Source organism: Rhinatrema bivittatum, chromosome 2, assembly GCF_901001135.1.
Source record: "Rhinatrema bivittatum chromosome 2, aRhiBiv1.1, whole genome shotgun sequence".
NCBI classification, from domain to species: Eukaryota; Metazoa; Chordata; class Amphibia; order Gymnophiona; family Rhinatrematidae; genus Rhinatrema; species Rhinatrema bivittatum.
The window spans coordinates 544,472,053-544,491,770 of NC_042616.1; the positions used below are offsets into that span (position 1 = coordinate 544,472,053).

The 19,718-nt window shown below is 41.5% G+C and overlaps 1 protein-coding gene across 1 annotated transcript in view; it reads left to right on the forward strand.

Moving 5' to 3' along the window:
• The window catches only part of DIPK1C (divergent protein kinase domain 1C), a 95,728-nt gene that overhangs the window by 33,212 nt on the left and 42,798 nt on the right, over nt 1-19,718 (forward strand). Inside the window, exon 2 of the mRNA XM_029587151.1 lies at nt 17,457-18,137. Within this exon, the coding sequence (XP_029443011.1) occupies nt 17,457-18,137 (681 nt within the window). The remainder of the gene's footprint in view (nt 1-17,456; nt 18,138-19,718) is intronic.

The window sequence follows — 19,718 nt, forward strand, 5'->3', positions numbered from 1 at the left end:
TCTTATGTTCTTATGACACTGTCCTCTGTTGCACTGGAGGTCAGGCTCAGGCCTCGAGATCAGGCCCAGGCCTCGAGTCTCCAGATTGGCCTGTGGCATGGGGCTCTGGAGTCAGGCCTGGCTCCAGATTGAGGGCCTGGCATCAGGACCTGGCCTCTGGGCTGGGTTATGGCATCGAGCCTGGGTTCGGGTTCCAGCTTAGACTGAGTCCAAGGCGGTGGCCTTGTGCTAGGCTGAAGCCGAGGTCACTGCAACCTACCACGGCTTCATGGGTCCTGGCTGAGGCCCAGGCATCGGGACCCAACCTCCGTCGGATACCCGATGGATCAGGTAAGTTTTGTTTTGTTTTTTTTATTTTCGGGGGGGGGGGGGGAGGCTCAGCTCAGAGCCCATCATCCCCTTCGGGTCTCGACTGAGATCCCAGTGTTGCACTCACTGTTCTATGTTTTATGTAAAGGATACGCCCTTTTTGTGGCTTTCCATATTGTTCCATGTAAACCGGTACGATGTGTAAACGGCTATCGGTATATAAAAATGTTAAATAAATAAATAAAAATAAATAGGGATGGCTCTTGCTTTGAATCTTGGCCTACCCCCTAGGCGATGCCCCAGTTTTGGGCCTAGGCATAAACTGAGGTGCTGGGATTGTGCTCAGGCATAGGCTGCAGCCCCTTGCTTTCGGCCTTGGCCTATGCTAAAGGTGATGCCCTGGCTTCAGGCCTAGGCCCAGGCCCCACGCATTATTTTAAAACGAATGTTATGAATATGGTTTGTTTAATTTGTTGCGCTCCCAATTCATTTCGGGGCCCCCTGAATGAAATGCATTGGCCCAATTCATTGCGTTTTGCACATTTGTTTTAAACAAATGCACATCCCTACTCACCAATCTGCTACATTTTTTGAAGGGGTTAATAAACATGTGGATAATAGTGAGCCAATGAATGTAGTGTATTTGGATTTTAAGAAGGCATTTGACAAAGTGCCCCATGACAGACTCCTGAGAAAATGAAAAAGTCACGGGATAGGAGGCAATGTTTTACTGTGGATTGCAAATTGGTTAAAAGATGGGAAGCAGAGTGTAGGACTAAATGGTCAGTTTTCTGAGTAGAGAAGGGTAAACAGTGGAGTGCTTCAGTGATCTGTACAGGGCTAGTGCTTTTTAATACATTTATAAATGATCTGGAAAAGGGAATGACAAGTGAATTGATCAAATTTGCAGATAATACAAAATTATTCCGAGTTGTTAAATTACAAGCAGATTGTGAAAAATTGCAGGAGGATCTTGTGAGACTGAAAGACTGGGAATTTAAATGGCAGATGAAATTTAATGAGGGCAAGTGCAAAATGATGCAGGAAAATGTAACCCACACTGTAGATACACAATGTTAGGTTCCATATTAGGAGTTACCGGCCAGGAAAAGGACTTGGGCCTCATAGTGGACTATACTTTGAAATCCTTAGCTCAGAGTGTGGCAGCAGTCAAAATTGCAAACAGAATGCTAGGAATTATTAGGAAAGAAATGGAGAAAAAAATGGGGAATGTCATAATACCCCTGTATTGCTCCATGGTGAGGCTGCACTTAGAGTACTGCGTGTAGTACTGTTCGCCGTATCTCAAAAAAAGATATAGATGCATTTGTAAAGGTACAGAGAAGGGCAGACAAAATGATAAAGGGGATGGAATGGCTCCCCTATGAAGAAAGGCTAAAGAATTTGGGTGTGTTCATCTTGAAGAAGAGACGACTGAAGGTGGATATGCTCGAGGTCCATAAAATCATGAGTGGAATATAACAATTAAATGTAAATCAGTTATTTACTCTTTCAAAAAATTCAGAGACTAGGGGGAACTCAGTGAAGTTAGTAAGCAGCACATTCAAAACAAATTGGAGAACATTCTTTTTCACCCAGCACAAAATTAAACTCTGGAATTCATTATTGGAGGATGTGGTTAAGGCAGTTAGCATAGCTGGGTTTAAAAAAGGTTTGGACAAATTCCTGGAGGAGAAGTCAATAAACTGTTATTAACCAAGTAGACTTAAGAAATAGGCATTATATCACTGTGTGATAGTAGCATATTTACTCTTTTTTTGTCCATTCCTTGCTAGGTACTTGTGACCTGGATTGGCCTCTGCTGGAAACAGGATACTGACTTGATGGACCTTCAGTCTGAACCAGTCTGGCAAATCTTATGTTCTAATGCATTATGGGGGCAATTTTCAGAAGCATTTACATGCATAAAAGCGGCATATATTGTAGCAATTTTCAAAAGCCCACTTACATTCTTATAGTACATTTATGACTGTAACACCCAGTTTTAAACATGTAAATCCTTCTGAAAATTACCCCATGTGCTGAAAAGCAGGGGCACACCTATAAATATTGTGATGTCTAAGATGCTGTCTTTTTCAAACACTAGATGCAAATATGTTTATTCACAGCAACGTGGTGAGTAACATTAGGAGGGGGGTGAGGGTAATGAATTAAGCTCTTTTGGAATAAATGGTAATTGCGTGAACATGAGAACAGGATTGAAGAATGGAACTGCTGAAGATTATTGGGGAGAGGAAGAGGAAGGACAAAAATTTAACAGTCGCACCCTAAGGACGTTCCCTTGGCACCTAAAAATGTGATTCATTTAGTTGAGTGCATCCTTCTGGCTTTCCTCTGTCAATGCTTCTTCATTCCTTTTTCTTCCCACATTTTCTATGCCACCTAACACAGCGCTGTTTAGGTAATAACATTAAAGCACTATTTCTAGTGTTTCTCATGTACATCTGCATAGATTCTCACAAGGCTCCTATAATAATGCCAATCTTGTGTTATGATCAAGCAGATGATCTGTAGGATTCAGAAAATGCTGACAGACACAGTAAAATGTATGCTAAGTAAGTCGGATGTTTTCAGATCTGACTCTGCAATCATCCTGTCTATCCCCTATACCAGGGGGTTTCAATCTGGTCCTCAGTTACCCCTTAGCCTGTCGGGTTTTCAGGATACTCACAGTTAATATGCATCAAGCAGTGCATGCAGATCTCTCTCTGTTGTATATGAATGTATCTCAGGTATTTTTGCTGTGGATATCCTAAAAATTAGACTAAGGAGTACTTGAGGAAAGGGTTGAAAACCCCTGCCCAAACCAAAAATGCCTTTCTCATGTTTTGTCTTTTTAATGATTTCTATGCTCGTCAGTCACAGATGTGATACTTGGTGAATCAAAGCCTGTAAAATCCAATCACAACATAAATATATCTAAAACACAGGAAAGGATCATTTCTATGCCCAAACAACAGCATCAAGTAAGAAAGGGAAGGGAATGAAAATGAAAATTTTATTGCTTACATTAAAAGGAAGCTGTAGGTCCAAATGAAGGAGCCAAGGGGGACTAGAAAAAGCTTAATGTTCACATTATACAACAGCTGCCTCTGAGGTGTCTGATTTTATTAGCACAATCAATATTTGGCGCAGAGATGCGTTTTCAGGTTCAGACTATACTAGCCTAGGAGTGGCTGAACATTTGTAGAACGAGAGGAGGGGGAGGAGGGCGGTTATGACAACAAAAATGCGCAGTAACATCTAATCACAACTACGAGGAAGGAAAAAAGTCAGAACACATATTCAGGCCGATGCTATATCGTGCCCTGAGCCTAGTGGGCAGGCTAACAAGCTCTTGAACGCATGTTTTGGATGCGCTAGGCTAACACCCAATGCAATAAGGGGATTAGTGCATCCAAAACGTGCGTCCAAACCAGCACGTAGCTAATATCACATGTAAATGCATGTAAATAAGACTATTACCCCCACAGGCCCTAATAGGTTTTAGATGGCTTGGACTGCATAAGAATTGACGCCCCAGGGCTGGAGTCAAGTCTTATTCACTCCAAGCCATCTAAAACCCTCCCCACAAAGCCACAAAAAAGCCCAAAATACTGCTTTTCTGTGGTTCCTCCTACTTAGTATCATGCTTACTAAGTAGGAGGACCCATAGGAAGCCGCATGAAAAATGTTTTTGCCAGCAGTCAGGTTAGGGAAACGGACGCCCCATTAATTGAGCGTCCATTTTCCTAACCGGTGCACAGCCTCTTCTCCTGAGCGCCCGATGCCATGGACAAGCTAGGGACACACAGTTTATCCCTAGCACATCCTTTTTAGCATGGCCCCTCATTTGAATAATGCATCGCCGACCCAGGAGAGGTGGCTGGGCGCAAGTTAGGAGAGTGGGCGCTCAGTCATAGGCGCCCATTTTACATGAGCCGATATTGTATCGGCCTGATTATGGGGTAAGTTTTCAAAAGGATCCAGTTGGCTCTGTAACGAATAAGCTAGATCCAGCAGGGTGAAAAGTCTAGCGAATTTTCAAAGAAACTACCCGTGCATTTTTACTTTGAAAATGTACTAAAATCTACTATGGAATACAAAAGAGATAGATGCCTTTATAGATCGCTTACCTTTGTGCTTCTTGGGACCTAAAATCTACTATGACCACACAGGTACCTATGTATCTTGCTGCTAAGCAGCTCATCAAAAATTACCCTGTGGGGTAGATTTTTGGAGTGACCTAGCTGCTTAATAATGGAGTAAAGTGGCTAGATCTGTGACTTTCTTTCCAATATTTTTTTATTATTCTCTACCGAAATAGCAAATACAAAATCAGGTGGAAATGCCTCTTTAACAAAATTTGACATCTGTCATCCATGCTTATCAATTACGGTACATAAAAAAGTAGAACACAGTAATAGAGTAAATAATGGCAGAAAAAGAGCATCCAGCCCATCCAGTCTACTCAGTTATCCTGTCTACACTGCTAAAGACATATCCCAGCTGCCAGCCACAGAGAGGGACCACCGGCAAGATTTTTTCCTACCCAGGACAGTCATTTTTATCTTCCTCGTTTGTAGTCCATCATATTGAAATGTATTGTTTTACACTATCTTGCTGATTGTATCTTTTCAAACAACAAAAACTCCTGTGATTACTTTGTCGTGAACGCTATTGCATTGTTATTTGAGAGGAACGGACCTCAGTGCTGAGAGGAAACGTCAACCACTGAATCCAAACTCAGATAATTCAGTCATGGGTGCAGAAAACCTCTTCTTTTATTTATGATCAATATATTTTTTATTTTTTATCTGTTTTTTACATTCTGTATAGATACAAAACTATGTCCAGTGTCTCAATCATCGTGCATGATAGCTTTAAAATATCCTCAAAGGATGTTTCATTTATCTTTTGTTGCAAGATCTTTTTCTCTTGCTAAATAACCAATGCCAGATTGCTTCGAGTCAAATTCTTCTTTCTGTTTTTACCAAACGCTATATCCAGCAGGGTGAAAAATCTACTTTAGCGACTTATCAAGGAAACTACCCATGTGGTTTTACTTTGAAAATTTATTAAAACCTACATGGCCACAGAAGTCCCTATGTATCATGTTGCTAAGTAGCTCTACCCTATCATGCAGTCCTAATTCTCTTAAATTAAATGTTAACAATCTTGGACCATACTTATTTAGATGCCTGATTTCAGAACTATCAGAAAGTGAAAGTGTAAATATCCTCACTTCTCCACAAAAATGAAAAGAAAACCAAAGGAACTTTGTATGCAATTTAAGGAGCCATGCTATCCACTCTTCCATCAAGACATGAAAGCTTGGATTTTTAGCCATGCATTTTTAGGATAAACAGTTATCTGTGATGCCAGGGTTCTGTTATTTGATGTGTTTTTTAAAGTATTATGTTTACAATTGCTTTTGTAAATTGTTTATTTTACATTCTGCCCTGTCTCAGGTTTACATGTAAATAGCAGGAGAGTAAAGGGTAATAGGAATGTATTTATATCTGCATATATAAGGAGCTGCAGGGAAATTGTTTTCATTTTGATTCATTTTTGGATCATTTTTTGTTTTTCATTTTGTGTTTCTTTTCTTCATTTAGGAAAATAGCACATACTAGTTGCAAATAGTGCATACTAATTTCCAAAGTGAATGAATCAGAACATTTTGAAGATTATTGGGGGAATCATACATTTGTTTCAGGGTAAAGTAAACCAAAAGCAACCAATTCAGGTTGGATTACCATTTGTTTGAAAATGAGTGCATATATATTCCAAGAATTGAGCTTAAGTACCATAATACTCATATAAAAATAACTAAAGGTTACCCTGTACCTTTAAAGTAAGGTGCTAAAGATCCAAATCAGGATCCATTAATCTCCCATAAAGAAAGAAAAAAACCTTGAAAGAAAGAGATCATACTTAAGATTCCTACCATCTGCTGACCATTGTTTTGAACACCTCTACCTTAGAATTCAACCTAAAACTCATCCCTCACTCATACCCTTCACAACATAAAACAAAATTTAGGCAGAAAAATAGATCTTCCAAAACTGACCATTTTCCAAAGCACATCTAGATAGGTCTCGGATGTAGTGTCTCATCTCCTTCCCCCAATCCCAGACTAGGCATCCACGCAAAAAAAAACAAAACAAAAAAAACCAAAAACAAAAGCGAATCAGAATAAACCCTGTCAAAAATAAACCCTGTTAGATAAGTAACATTCAGAAATTACAAAAAGGATATGTAATCCATATATCCCAGGAGCAATCATATTTTGTTATTTCTAATCAACAGCTAACTTATAGTATTATACAGCTGTAATATAGCACAAAGGAACATGCATAGGTCACAATTTTAACTAGGCAAAGAAGGAGGGCATACCCAGGCCTAAATCCTAGTCCACCAAAATCAATGCAGAAATCCAAATTTCATTCAGAACTCACCAGCACAAATTATAGCCGGGCCGTCTGCACTTATTCTTTTGAATGAAGAAGCAGAACATATCTCCATTCTGCTCCCTCCCCCCGACACCATTACACTTTTAAGCCACATTATATCAGGATCTATGCATAAATCCCAGTTCCTTTTTCAGACCTCTTTTCCTAAGAAATAACCCAGGACTGAAATGTCACCATCCATGCGCTGAGGGTTCCCTCTCCAGTTCTGAAACCTCTGGTGAATACATAATATACAGTCTCATTATTGCACATGTGCCACATGGGACTAAGCATTCTCCGTTCTGAGCCATGCAGAGAGCCCTGCTATTTCTTTGAATCTGTCTTGTCTCCCAATGGGTCCAGCAAATCCAGGCATTCTGACACATGATAAATACACCTTCATACCCCCATCTATAGAAGTTATCTTTGTCTCTTTAAGACCTGCATAAGAGGGCAAAAGCTCTTGTGCTTCTGAGATGTATACTGGGATAAGCCAAAAAGAAATTCACATTTGCTTTCCCTCAAAGCAAATGTTATTCATCAAAGCCTGTTTTGTCTTCAAAATAATGAAAAATGGGCAACAGTATATTTTGGCTTTTACCCTACTTACCATGGTACCACTACACCCTATGAGACCTTTTTAACTTTCTCTCTTATCCTTTATCCGATTCCAGTATCTCACATATTTGCACATTGCAATGTTTCTTGGTTTTAGTAACAATCTGTTTCTTTCTTTTCTTCTTGCTCACCGTTTTATTTGTCTTTATCTTCCTTAAAGTAAACCACAGAGTAACTTTCTATATTGATTTCATTTTGATTATATGAGGCACTCTTCTGCCTCAGTATTGTCCAACACCTCCACTCTATATTTGGGTCTCGGTTTTCTTTATTCCTCACGCATGCTCTATATTTAGGACCACCAATGTCTCAACAGGCTACAAGTCCATGCTGAATTTATTCACACTCAAGGTTCTGGCATTCATCACATTTGTTCATTGTCAGAATTTGGCCTGGCCCAGATTTCAGCTCTCGCATTTCCAACAAAATGTCCCATCCACTGGTTTTATCTGTCAAGGAATGCACACCCCATAGATATCCCATTCTCAATTGACGCTACTAATCTGATTTCTCTAGGTGCTGGGGAGTGACTAATTCACTCATATTTACAGCACCTTCTTTCTTCCCTGACAAGATGTGCAGCCCATGTTCCACAACGCTTCTCAAAGCAAAGCTGACTTACTGTTTTTTTTTCCACCCAGAATGACCTGCTCTGTGCAACTGATGAAACTCTCTGGCCAATAGTTGAGTGCTGTGGTTATAGCAAAAGATAAATTCCCAAATCCGCCATAGTTATTGGCCTCCCCAGGATTTTTCAACCCTGAAACTTATGTAGTCGGTTTTCAAATGTTCTTTTCCAAAAGCTGGAAAACAGCTGTAACCCGGAACACCTCTACTAGAATATTCCTGATGCTGTGATGTATGCTCCTCGTGAGGGGAATCAGGAAAACCCATGGATTGGTCTTCTGATCTTTTGGAGGGAGCAGCGACTTCCTGTGAGAAGCACTGCTGCAGTCAGACCTAGCTGTGGCTAGCTGGAAAGTGCAGTCAGACTCCAGGAGAGACAGTTGGTTAGTTATTTATGTTGAAGCATTTAATGTCCATGCAATCTTATATTCTAGGCAGATTATAGATACATGTTCCTAAAAACCTTAAAATATTACCAGACATAAAACCAAAAATAAAAACATGCGGTACTCAAAGTGTTTGAAGATGCAGCCGGTTGTTATGGGAGATCTGCTGTCACATGAAAGGTGTGACACATGGTCCCAGAGCATTGCTGAACCAAATAGCTGGCAAAGGGAGACTCTACCTGTTCTGTTTGTAAAGCTGAAGTCCATCTGATCAGCACCATGTCTGATGACTCTAGAGGTTGGGGCAGAAACTGGCATCCACATCTATTCTTCCTTGTCACCACCACCTTATGGGATCCCTAAGTAAAATTTCCTTTTTGAGATACAAATGAGAATCCAACTATAACCATATTAATTTGGATTTAGGTGAAGATTCTAGAATCTCGCTGACTGTTAGAGCTTTTAATTATTCATGGGTCAGATATGAAAATGATGTGGAGCCCATGTTAGCATCTGTTGAATACGTTTGTGAAATGTGATCTCTTTCTTTTGTCAGTTATTTACCTCCTAGAATAAAATACTGTTATGCTCTGCGGCCGCAGGCAGCTGCGGCCGCTGTTGCTCACCTCTTTGTTTGCTGCATTAGCCCCATTCGGAAAACTCGCGGCCTCGGCCAGCTACCACCGGCCTTCCACCATCCGTTCTCGGGCCTCCTCGAGCAGCATGGATGCCATCGATTGCCATTTTACTCACGGGGTTCCCTAGGTGCGTGTGCACGCGCGATCCTCGACCTGCTTTAACTACGTCATGGCGGGAACCTCAGGGGCGTCCCTACCAGATGTCGTTACTCAGCCTGGATACTTAAGCTCACCAGCCCAGACAGACAGCGACTTGTCAACAAGTTCACTTGCTACAACTTCTACTCTCCTTGCAACGCTGTTCTGGTTCCTGCTTCCGTGTTGGAGACTACCGGGTACCACCGCTCCTTGTGGGTCCTATCGCGTCTCTTGGATATCCGCTCCTTGGAGGGCCTTCACACAGATTTCTGTCTGCCTCGCTTCCTGAGGTCTCTCCGGACCTGCTATTATCTTCAGTTGCTGTGAGTACTACACTACGGTTTCTGTGTTTTCTCTACATGGGATCCCTCGCCGGTATACCCCGCTCTGCGGACCACCACAGTGACCTTCCACCGAGGGACCCTTTCTTTTACCATCTCTACGGACAAGTGTATTCTAGTGACTGTACTTCTACCAGCACCCCCGCTCCTCGGGTAGTGCCATTACTATTACCTACTCCAGTTCCAGAGCTGAATCTGACGTCAGCAGCAGTGCTGCTGTTCTGTGTCCTGCCTCCAGGGGTCACTCTCTCTCTCATACTACCTGCTGCTGTATGCCATCCTGCAGCCGAGACTCTGCCTATCGTTGGTGAGGCTCAGAGGGGCTCCTCCCCCTGGGCGGTCCCACCTCTCGCCTCGACCAGAGGGTCCACATACTTACAAATCCTAACAAATAAGCCTTAGGAAACAGTAGTTGTATGGATGTGGATCATTTTCCATAGCTAATTCTGCACTGTTTATCCACTAGATTATCAGGAGAATAAAAATTCAGGTGTACAAAGGTTTATGTACCAAGGGTAAGCTTTGAACCTGACCTAGTAAAACAGGGCTACATTAATATCTATTTTTCTTTACTGTTGCGTGAAAAATCCTAACTAGCACTTATCTGGTTGTTGCTGGACCAGGTCTCCATGCTTCACCTCTGCAAGTTTCGTCATTGCCTGCTTCTTATTTTATATCCCTGAATGTACTGCTGATACAAAATGGCTCCTCTTTGAAATCACAGGATTAACACTGTTGAGTGGCCTGCACTTCTTCTAGCTGAGTGCAGCTGCTTGTCTCATCTCTCCCACCTATTTTGAGTCCATAGCCTTCAATCCTCCTCCAATAGAACACTTCAGACATGTCAGTGTGAGATTTTTTCAGTTCTTATCACTCCATATTGTGTGTTAGTGTAATTGCAAATTCCTGTACAGACATAATGGACAGAGTGAGGTCCCTTTAAGATTTGAAGCATTCTTGCAGAAAACACTAGAGGCTGTGTTGTTTCTCTGAGAAGGAGGCTATGACAGGAATGATTATAATGTTTTTTAATTCAACTCAGAGCAACATGCAACTCTGACCCAGAACAGGAAGTCTTTAGTCTTACATATATGAAGAACAAATCACTATGCTTTAGATCACAGGTAGGTTCAAGCTTTGAGAAATGCCATCATTCCCATATTCCCCTTTTTGTAGTAACAAAATAAGTTCTTTCAACAAGAAAAAACTAAGACTCATCTTCTCTACGGTTTGTCTGTCATAGAGTTTTTAATTAAAGTCCCTCAGCAATGTTCAGTCAATCTCTTTGGTATATGAACAACACATGCCCTCCATGTGACTTGTGAAATCATGACTGGTTGATTCTTGTTGTTTTAGTTGGTGAAGAGGGGGTGAGGTCTTTGGTTGATGATGCTTTAGGTTCAGCAGCATCTTCATTAGTAAAATGTGTCTGAAAGAAGATGTCTTCTCTTTCTTCACAGAATCTGAACTGATTTAATTTTGATCTAATATGAGAGAGGTGAACTTTGTTATATCACCCGAACATATGGATCCTTTGACTCTGACATGTTTATCTTATTGAAATGCATGTCGTGTAATTGCTGTGTTCTTGTGATGAGAGTTGCGTATGATGTGTGCTTTGTCAAGAACTTCCGGATTATTATAGGATACCCATAGATCTAGTACAGGAAAGAATGTAGCTCATTTTCTTCCAAACAGTAACTCAGTCAGCAGGAGAATTTCCACACTGCAGTAGGAAATTGCTATAGTTCGGTAGAATGAGACAAGGGTCTTCACATGTATCTCTGGCTTTTTCCAGGAGAGTTTTTACAAACATAATGCTAGATTCCACAAGTCCATTAGATTGTGGATGTTCAGGACTTGATTTAGCATATATAAGCTCATATGTAAATTATTTGAACTTGACTCTGGCAAACTGCAGTCTGTTGTCACTTATCACAGCTCTTGGTATGTCATGTCTAGCAAACACTGTTTTGATGTGTTTGATTGTAGTTTGGGATAACAAGACCTCCAGCTGAACAATTTCTGGGTAATCTGAGTAATATTCAAAAAGTACAACTTAGTCCTTAATTTGTAATTGAAACAAACCAATGCCTACTTTTTCTCATGGAGCTATGGTATCTCTGAAAGGTTCAGCTAGAAGGCTGGCAAACTTTGCACTTAGCTATCTAATTTTCACTGTCCTTCTTCATGGTGGATGATTACAAAGTATCTCTAGCTCATTGTTATGACTTTTTAATATCAGCATGAGCTTCATTTATATGGGCTAGCGTTGTAGACTGCAGTGAACGAGGTACAACAATGCAGTATCCTCACAGAGGCATTTCTTTGTATTTGGAGAGTTCCAATAAGAGTGGCCGGTAGCACCGGGAATCTTTGGGGGAGTGACAGGGATTAAAGAACTGAGCAACTGGTATGGATGGGCAAGGCTTTATGGGTTTTCTCTGCCATCACATTTCTTTGTTTCTATGAACCTCGTGCTAAGGTGCTGTTTGGAGCACAACCTTCAATAACTTTACAAATCATGTTCAAAACCTCATGAGTGTTGGTCACTGCTGCAAGCTATTACCACATGAAATGGCTCAACAGTTGGCTTTGCACCGGACACCTTTATTTCTGGATCACTATCCTCCATGTATCACTGCTTTTCATCTATGAGATCTGCTCTGGACAGAACATCTGCCAAAACGTAGGTCTTTGCCTTGTTTAAAGTTTAGGTGAAAGTCATAAGTTTGAAGGGCTAACAGCAGGATTCTGGCAGGTATGTTAACAAAGGTTATCAGGGGTTTGTGATCTGTTTCAATCAAACATTTGTGACTATACAGATAGAGATGAAACTGTTTGCATCTATACAACAGTCCTAGTGTCTCTTTCTTTATCTGGGAATACATTTGCTTGATTGGAGTCAAAGTTTGTGACTCTTCTGGAATAGAACAGCAGCAAGACAATTGTTTAAAGAAATCTGTTGTCAACTTACTTGTTTTAAATGGATCATAAAATTGCAAGACCGAAGCCACACTCAGTGTCTTCCTAATAAAGTTCAAGTCATTGTCTTGTGCCAGATTACATGTTTGTACAGCAAAGCTCTCAGATTGTTGGCATGAGCAGTTAGGTTGGAAATGAATTTGGAGTCATAATTCACCATTCCCATGATTCTCTGTATCTCTTTCTGACATGTTGGCTTAGGCATCTGTGAGAAGCGCGGCCTTCAGGCCCTGTTAGGAGCACGGAGGTGCGGTCCCATCTCAAGGGAGGTTGTGAGCCCTTGGATCACGGCGCGGCTCCGGGAGGAGACCTAAGACATACTGCGAGAGGTGAGCAGGTACGAGCACAGGCAGAGCAGGAGCAAGGCTGGACTGAAGACAAGGCGAGGAATATTCGGAACAGGAACAAGGCAGGCTCAGCCCACCACTGGACCTACACGCACCAATGAGACTCAGCAACGCAATGCTGGTCTTGAGAGTAGTCCTCTGGCCACTTGATAGCTCTGCCGAACCCGCCGCTTGGGAACGACGAGTGCGTGAGGCCAGATGAAGGCTGAGGGCAAGAACAATACTAGCAACAGTAGCATGGAATAGACTTAGTTTTTGGGTACTTGCCAGGTTCTTATGGCCTGGATTGGCCACTGTTGGAAACAGGATGCTGGGCTTGATGGACCCTTGGTTTGACCCAGTATGGCATGTTCTTATGTAACAAGAAGACTCAGACGAAGACTCAGGATACTCGTAGGATTCAGACGAAGACTCAGGATACTCAGAAGACTCGGACAAGGATTCAGGTTACTCAGAAGACTCGGACAAGGATTCAGGTTGCTCAGAGGTTTCAGGCAAAGATTCAGGAGTCAGGCGAAAGTACTGGGTGAGAACTGCATCGCAGCGTGCCCTACACAGCTGCCCATGGCTGGTCGCGGACCACCCTAAACGCGAAGCAGATTCCAGGCGAAGAAGTGGAACTTGAGACTGGAACAAGACGAAGATTCAGGAGAGGCCTGCACTGGGGCGCACCCTAAACAGCTGCCTGTGGCTGGTCGCAGACCATGCTGAAGCGGAGCAGATTCTGGCAGAGTCTTAGGCATGGATAGAAGCAGGCACAAGGGACTCCGAAGACCGGGACAGGATTCAAGACTCAGGATTCAAGACTCAGTATTCTCAGAAGCAAGGCATTAAAAACAGGAGTCTTCTGGAGGCTTGTGCTGCAGATGAGAAGGCGGCCTTGAACCACGAGGCACCCTACACTGCCCTCCATGGGCTGGTCATGGACCACGATGGTGGCATGCCAGGAGAGGTGGACAGACAACAGGACCTGGGAATTGGACGAAGAGCTGAAGATGAGACAGATGGAGTCAGGACAGGAACATCGGACATCAGGAACATGGAACATGGCACCTCAGGACATGGGACATCAGGACATCTGGACATGGAACATCTGGACATCAGGAGAACTGGACATCTGGAACATCGACAGGCGATGAGGGACGAGACCAGGAACATCAAGGATACGAAGTTCAGGAACACGAAAAACAAGGAATGAAGATCCATCAAGGCACAGGAAGACCACAGAGGACCTGGATCCAAAGAAGACCACAGATGCTGTGAAGACTGGATCTGAAGGCCCTGAGGAACAGGAACCGAGCCCTTTTATAGGGCTGAAGCAGGCGAAGACTAATGGTGTCACTGCTGAGGGCCGTGGGGCTTTTCCTGCCGCTGGCCTTTTAAGAGAAAGCTGAGGCATGCACCTGCGCCTATGGGACATCTGAAGGAGAACGCTGCAGCGGCTTCCCTGCCATTTGTAGAACTGCTTTTGCTTTAGCTTGCTAGGTTTAATGCCATCTTTTGTTAATATTTCTCCTGAGTATTGGATCTCTAATACTTTAAAAAATATTTGTTTTTGTTTATTTATTTATATAGGCATTTTATATACTGTTGTTTCAAATGAAGATCACAACAGTTTACAATAACATCATTCATATTCTTGGTCTATAATCACATACTGTGTGTTAACATTCACATTCTAGGTTAACACTGTAATGCATACATGTTCTGATTCATATTCATACATATTTTAGGACATTATGATCAAAAGGAGTTAATTTAGTCCATATTCGTCCATTTTTGGTCAACTCAATGGTAAATACAGGTACTAGTTCTACTAACAATATACTTTAAATCATTAATTGCTTATTGCACTCTCCACTAACATTATTTCTGGTACTGACGTTGAAATTATCAGGATATTGGTATTTTACGTTAAATCGTATGCTTTTCTAAAGAGCTACGTTTTGAGTTCTTATTTAAAACTCTTTCTTTTCGTTATCTGATGTAATAATTCTGGAAGAGAGTTCCACAACTTGGGGCCTGCTATGAAAAACATTTGGTCTCTTATTTGCATTGGGTGTGTGTTCTGAGTAGAAGACACCATTTGAAGTCCTTTGTTTTGTGATCTTAGCTTTATGTTTGAGAATCTAGCCTTTTCAAATTCACATTTCAAGTGCTGGTCATGTTCTTACAAAGATTCCCACATGAATATATCATCCGCATACACCATTGTTCCTAGAAGATCTTTCATCATCTGCTGAATAGTGTGGTGAAAGACCTCTGGGGCCAAACATGATCCAAAGAGCATATGGGTAGGGATAAAATGAAGGAGGACTTTCTGAGGCTGGAAAATTGGGCATCCAAATGAAAGATGAAATTTAATGTGGACAAGTGCAACATGATGCATATAGGGAAAAATAACCTTTGCTATAGTTACACGATGTTAGGTTCCATATTAGGAGCTACCACCCAGGAAAGAGATTTATGCATCATAGTAGATAATACATTGAAATCATCGGCTCAGACTGCTGCAGCAGTCAAAAAAGCAAATAGAATGCTAAGAATTATTAGGAAGGGAATGGTGAATAAAATGGTGGATGTCATAATATCTATGTATCGCTCCATGGTGAGACCATACCTTGAATACTTTGTGCAATTCTGGTCGCCGCATCTAAAAAAAAAAAAATAGTTTTCACTGGAGAAAGTACAGAGAAGGGCGATCAAAATGATAAAGGGCATGGAACAGCTCCCCTTTGAGGAAAGGCTAAAGAGGTTAGGGCTGTTCAGCTTGGAGAAAAGACAGCTGAGGGGGGAAATGATAGAGGTCTCAAAATCATGAAAGGACTTGAACAGGTAAATATAAATCAGTTATTTACTCTCTCAAACAAGAGAAAGACTAGGGGGTACTCAATGAAGTTAACAAGCAGCTCATTTAAAACAAACTGGAGAAAATTATTTTTCACTCAACGTATAATAAAGCTCTGGAATTCATTGCCAGAGGATGTGGTTATGACAGTTAGTGTAAATTGTTTTAAAAAAGGTTTAGATAAGTTCCTAGAGAGAAGTCCTTAAACTACTATTAATAAATAAAGAATAGTAGCTTGAGATCTATTTAATGTTTGGGTACTTGCCAGATACTTGTGACCTGGATTGGCCACTGTTGGTCACAGGATGCTGGGCTTGATGGATTCTTGGTCTGACCCAGTGTGGCATGTCTTATGTTCTTATGTACTCCTAATTTCTTTTCCAAACTGTTTAGATGGATCTCTCTGGACAAAAGGTCCTGGGGCTAGGAAAATTCAGTTCTTCACTTTCCCCAACCTCTGGGCCAGGAAGAATGATCTCAAACTTCCTCCCCAACTTAAGAAAAAGAACAGAACCAAAAACTTCTCACAACTCTCTCGTGGAAAGACACCACAGTTCCTCCACTGGTTGTGAGAGGGGCACAGCAGGTCTTCTTTACTCCTGTCCTCCCAACGCAGGGCCCAGTCCTCCTCTAGCCAGGACCAGGAATTCATTGGAAAGGAAATGAAACTTCCAAAAATGACTTCAAAAACATAGTTCACTTTATCCAAAACCTAAGGCAAACCCTTCCAGGCAGGAAGTCCACTGGGCAAGGAAAACCTCTCTTTCTCCAAGGGTGTTAGGTAGTGAGGGCTAAAACAAGAGACAGAATATAAATGACTCCTTCCACTTCACAAGCTAACCAAAACATGCCATACGACTCCTTGTACTCACCCCATCTCCCCCGCCCCCATCCAAACAGGATCTCACCATTCCATCAAGCCTCAGAGAAGGTGCTGTTCAGAATGGTATGCTCCTCTCATAAGTCTCTAATTCCAGGGCTTAGTCTAGGGCCATCTAGTGGACACCCAGGTGGGTCTCGGAAAATATATGAAAAGTTGCTGTATACGTTATTAGGAGAAGAGCAGAGTGAGGAGGTCTGCAGTCTGGTTCTAATATTTTATTAAACCAACAATGACTGCTTCATTTAAAGGTGCCCTAGTAAATGAATGAGCACAGTGCAAATGGAGGCTGGAAAGGGTATCTTGGCCAGGAATTTCAAAGAAGGTCAGCAAGTGCTGCACTATTGGCAGATAAGTGGATCTGGAAAACCAGGAGTTGTCTGGCTTTAATTATTCTGATTGGGCATATCAGGTTTCTTCTATGATCCTATTTGTGGCTATTAGTCAATGACCAAGTGTCAGTAGTGCATGTGCAATGCCAGCTTTTGAATACTGAATCCACACCACTGTAGCAAAAAATTAGAAATATAAAATGGACTAATTATGTTACCAAACTATAACACACAATATTTGATGACCTGAACAGAAATATATACAATTATTTATAATGTTACATATTTGTAAGTGTTGATTGTTTTCAACATGACATACTGAACTAAGGATTCTTGAATGTTATGTATTTGAAAATCATGATTAAAAATGCAGGAATGGAGATCTATGTGTCTAAGTAATCTAGAAGTATGTGATCATCCAGCCTTAGTACTCTGCTAACAGAGATGATTGTTTGTCTGCTAATATACTGTGCACATATCATCTTTCAGCTCCCTGGCGTGCTAGTGACAAATGTTCTCTTTGTGACATTTTTTATATTTTTTTACCCTTAGTGCCAGGACTACATTGAAGGAACCCTGACAGGAGATCTTTGTGAAGACCTTTGTGTGGTACAGAAGCTGGTGTACAAGCACTGCCTTTATTGTGAAAGAGGCAAGAAGGTCATCCAGGCTGACTGGCAGGGGCATCCCATAATCCTCAAATCCAAAAATGATTTTTTCTCCAGCTATCAGAGTCCCAGTCTGCTGGGGGAAACAGATAACCAGGACCTTCCTGAAGCAGAGCTTCTCCTTTTGGTGGCTGTGGAGGTTAAAAATGTTCTGGGCCTGGATTTGTCCAACAATACATCTATACCTCTTTGGCTTGAAGGAAAAAGAAGTCCATACTGGAAGGCCCAAATGGCCAGCATGTGGTCTTTACTCCAGCAGGAGGAATATGTCTACTTCAGCCTGCTGCAACACTTCAGCAAACACGTCCTGCATGTCATTGGCACCTGTGGACATTTCTATGCAGTGGAATATCTCACTGCTGGGCATGCCTGGCACCAGACTATTTTTTCTTTGGAGGATATGGATGGTCCTCGGTTCTCTGGGAGTAAAAACAAGAAGGCGGCAATCTATGCTATCGCACTCAGTTTCTTAGATATGGTGAATCACTTTGAAAATGATTTCTCTCACCGACTTCACCTCTGTGATATCAAACCAGAAAATTTTGCAATTAGAAAAGACCTCACAGTAAGTTGTCTTAGCTATACTGTATTTATCACACTTTCAATATAGGATATAATTTCTTTCATTGATAATATCATGGTCCCTACTTTGCATGAGATAGGTTGAATTCAACCTCAAATTGTAAAACAAATCACTACAACTAGAATTTCATGAATTAATAATATCAGTAGTTGCACATAGACTGCAAGGTTTGCAAAATTTTCTTCACTATGTCAGTGCTTTTCTTTCTTTTTTTTCTTTAACTCTGATTTTTTCCCTTTCAAATAATATATAAGATGCAGCACCACTCCTTATTCAACTACTGTAAAGGTCACAAAAACAATTAAAAAAAATAATGCAAGAAAGGATATATGTAGGCCATCTGATTTTAGAATTAAACCTGATTAAACACCAAAATAAACATCTTCACTCATGCCAGAGTTCAAAATTCTGAGTATAACAACCCTTGCAGTCAACAATGTAAATCCTGGTTTCGCTTACTGTAATGCTTAAATCATTCATTCTCCCTTTAATTATAGCTTCTGCTAAGATTAACGGCTTTCTGCGACCTTTGTAAAAATTCATGTATCCTTGGCTTGCATATAGGTAGATTTACGTTTTCCATAGCTGGTAGGGCTACTAAAGTCCTTTGTTCATTTTTGCGCAGCTCTGAGCCTCAGAGTGCTGCAAGAGATTTTGAGATGTATTATGAATATGAGTCTCTGCTGTAGGTGCTTTAGCACCCCTAAATGTCAGAACTGTCCCCATGACACCTCTTCAATCTCTCTTCTCACCTCTGATGCCTTGTGTCCAGAAGAAAAAGAGGAGATGCAGAAGGCAGATCTGATATTGGGGAATGCTCAAGCGCCCACTGCACCCATAGAGCTGATGCATTATCTACCACCACATATGACAATCAAGTTCTAAAACTATAACATTCTCCCCCATAAAAATACTACACCAGAAACAAAATAAAAGTTATGATAATGAAGAGAAAATTACACGATGATAGAAACATGCCATTAAGTATGATGACTGGGGCTTGAGAAAGTGGAGAGCAGAGATGGAAGAGAATCAGTGCTGCCCATTCTTCATAAAGAAAACATCTGATTAAAGGGAAGATTCAAAATGAGACCTGACTTAATAACAATTTTGTTATTTTCTTGTAATCCCTTGTCCATTGGGGATCACCTTCTCTGATTTGGGGAGCCTGGGGTAACTCTCCCAAAATCAGGAAAAAACAATCTCAGTTGGGTGATGGGCTGGGAGCAGCCAAGCTGCAAGGCCAAACTAGGCACAGGACACACACACAAGCAACCCCCCAAAAACCCACTGTCCTCATCCAAATTGTGCTCCAAAAAGAAAGGATGGTTTATTAAAGTATCTTCAGTTATTGTAGAAAAGATTATATCTTTCAGCTTCACAGCAAATCCAGCTTCCAAGATAGCCTCAAACAACTTATGTTACAGTCTGTATACACCGCTCTTTGCTAGTCTTGGGGGAATTCTGCGCTACTACGGAGCACAGAATTTGCGCAGAATTCCCCCCCTGCACAGAGTTGCCAAATTCTGCGCAGAAAATGGCAGAGGAGACTCCGGCATGTCA